At 35.3% G+C, this 2,500-nt stretch overlaps 1 protein-coding gene across 8 annotated transcripts in view; it reads right to left on the reverse strand.

Annotated features, from left to right (window-relative positions):
- Window positions 1-115: 115 nt before the first annotated feature.
- Window positions 116-2,500, reverse strand: part of fsd (transmembrane protein fates-shifted) — a 36,375-nt gene continuing 33,990 nt past the window's right edge. For 6 of the 8 annotated variants that reach the window (XM_086548053.1, XM_086548051.1, XM_086548054.1 and 3 more), the window contains 2 exons: window positions 1,412-1,591; window positions 116-280 (listed from right to left, as the gene is read on the reverse strand). In XM_086548053.1, the coding sequence (XP_086404179.1) occupies window positions 206-280; window positions 1,412-1,591 (255 nt within the window). In that variant the 3' untranslated portion in view covers window positions 116-205. The remainder of the gene's footprint in view (window positions 281-1,411; window positions 1,592-2,500) is intronic. The other 2 variants (XM_086548057.1, XM_086548052.1) reach the window with 1 other exon arrangement.

Consider the following 2,500-nt stretch of genomic DNA (forward strand, 5'->3'; position numbering starts at 1 on the left):
AAAAAGGAGGAAGAGAAATGCCTGTTATAGAAAAATAAAAAAAAAGTAACAAAATAACAGTGAGGAAATTACTTGGCATTTATATTGAGCTTAAAGGAAAAAATAAAAAATTAAGGCAGTGCATACAATTTATTATGCAATTCATGGAAGACCTATAAATGATGTGGAAAAAAAAGGAAAAATATCACATAACAATAATGGAATTTTATCTGCCACACTTCCAATACTGGGGGTGCCACCAAGGGTATACGCGTACATCACGCACAGGCTCTAGCAAAACCTGAAAAGAAAGAAAGAAAGAAAAAATATATAAATATATATAAATATATATAAATATATATATATATATATATATATAAATATATATATATATATATATAATATTATATATATATATATATATATATATATATATATATATAATATATATATATAATGCAGTCAGAATGAAGAAGTGTTTGGGACAAAATAAAAGTGATCCAAATATTTCCTTTAGATTGGTCTGTCCTTCATTTGATGCTTTAGTGTTCTTTAGTTATTCTCTTAGGCCCATATGGGCCTTGCTTATTAAAATGCTTTGTATAACCATATCTCACTCTCTTTGTCCCCATGTCTCGCTATTACTCTGATAGAGAAAATGTAATTTTCATGAAAGTGAAAATGAAATTACTTTTCCACACTGGCACCATTGCTGGAGTAACCCTGCACACTGGATTTTATTTGTAGTATCCGGGATCTGATGGTAGAATGCAGTAACGCATCCAATATAGAAATATTGAATGCGTTACTGTATTCTACCATCTTTCTCACATAGATATAATCTCGGCAACCTGATTTGTGACTTGAATTTCTAATTCATTACTGCCGAGTGCCAACGGAAATTATCTGTAAAACCTCGCTATCACTGCTCTGCTAAGAGTATATAGGTTATTTCCATGATGGATGTAAGGCATCTGGTTAGACAATTCTTTTAGTTGGTCTTGTGGTCTATTGGTTAGAAGCCGGGATTGTCACTCTGACAACCTGGGATCGAGTCTCGGTCAGGGAGGTAAAATTCGTATTTCTATATAAAATGCGTTACTGCATTCTACCATCTTTGTCACATAGATATAACCTCTGTGACCTGATTTGTGACTTGAATTTCTAATTCGTTACTGCCGAGTGCCCACGGGATCTGGTTAGACAATTCTTTTAGTGGGTCGCGTGGTCTATTGGTTAGAATCCGGGATTGTCACTCTAAGATATAGTGTCAGGTCACAAACAGTAAAAGATATAGTGTCAGGTCACAAACAAACAAACACATGGAAACAAATCCAACCAACCAACAAACAAAAGGGATACTAAAATAGAAATCAACCCTTTAGATAAAACTGAAGAACGAACCAAACCAAACAAAGGCCTCACAACACACCTCTTTGTAGGGAACCTGATACTTCCGTGATTTGGTTGATGATGAACAAGGGAGGAGGTGTGCAGGAGCAAGTGAAAGGTGTAGGCGGTGGGAGCGTAGGTCAGCTGACACCCCTAGACCTGCATGATGGAGATGCTCACCCATCACCATGGGGACGGCACATACGCAGCTTGTAATGGCCTGGAAATGCATCTAAGGTTAGGATTTGTTTGAATTTATAAAGTAGGTTTTGTTCAGGGATTAGGCTTAACCCACTGCAATCACTCATTGTAAAACTAGAACCATTTGTGTGTTTGTCATTTTTTTTGTGTTCTATTGGATTGAGAGACTTATATGTGTCATATGACAGGCTCTATCAAAGCTGCACTAGACTAAAATTGTAGTTGATGGTCCATATCACCTCAATATTTTCTCAACACTCAACATGAAGAGGTAGGGAAGAGGATGGAAACCTGTGTTTATGACTAGGAGTGCCATGTGCCCTACTGGCACATGGACACATTGTAAATACTGGGCATGGTTTAGTCATCTTCCTCTTCTCATTCTGCCTGCACATCCTTCATCGCCATTACTTTAGAGCAAGAGGTTGTCATCTTGCTTGTTTTCGAAATGTTATTGATAATAATAAGAAAAATACAAAGCAAACTCTAATCATAAAAAAGAAAGAAAGAAAGAAAAAATACAAAACAAACTCTCATTACAAAAAATAAAGAAAAAAATAAAAAGGAAACAAAATGCAAACAATTCATTTATGGTTTTCTGTTTCCATCAACCTAAAACATTGAGACTAGGAGTAGTTTCTTTGTCCAAATGAAGAGAATGGCGTTTTTGGCTGAATTCCCAAAAGGGGTAATGCTTAGTGACAACACAGACAACCTATACTGATATCCCACAGGAAACCAGGAAATTATTTTCATGTTTCTAAGCCTCATGATGTAGATTTTGAGATGGTAATTCCAAAAATACAACTCTTTTTTCTCTGAGGATTGAGTCAGAGTAGTGTCATTCAAAGATTAAAGTTGATGGCCAAAACTTGCTCTTTGGTATCAAGTGATACAATTAATCAACAAAAGAATTTATTCTGATAGA

The sequence above is a fragment of the Penaeus japonicus genome, unplaced genomic scaffold, assembly GCF_977035675.1.
Source record: "Penaeus japonicus unplaced genomic scaffold, GWHDUDI00000001_assembly GWHDUDI00000020, whole genome shotgun sequence".
Taxonomy (NCBI): domain Eukaryota; kingdom Metazoa; phylum Arthropoda; class Malacostraca; order Decapoda; family Penaeidae; genus Penaeus; species Penaeus japonicus.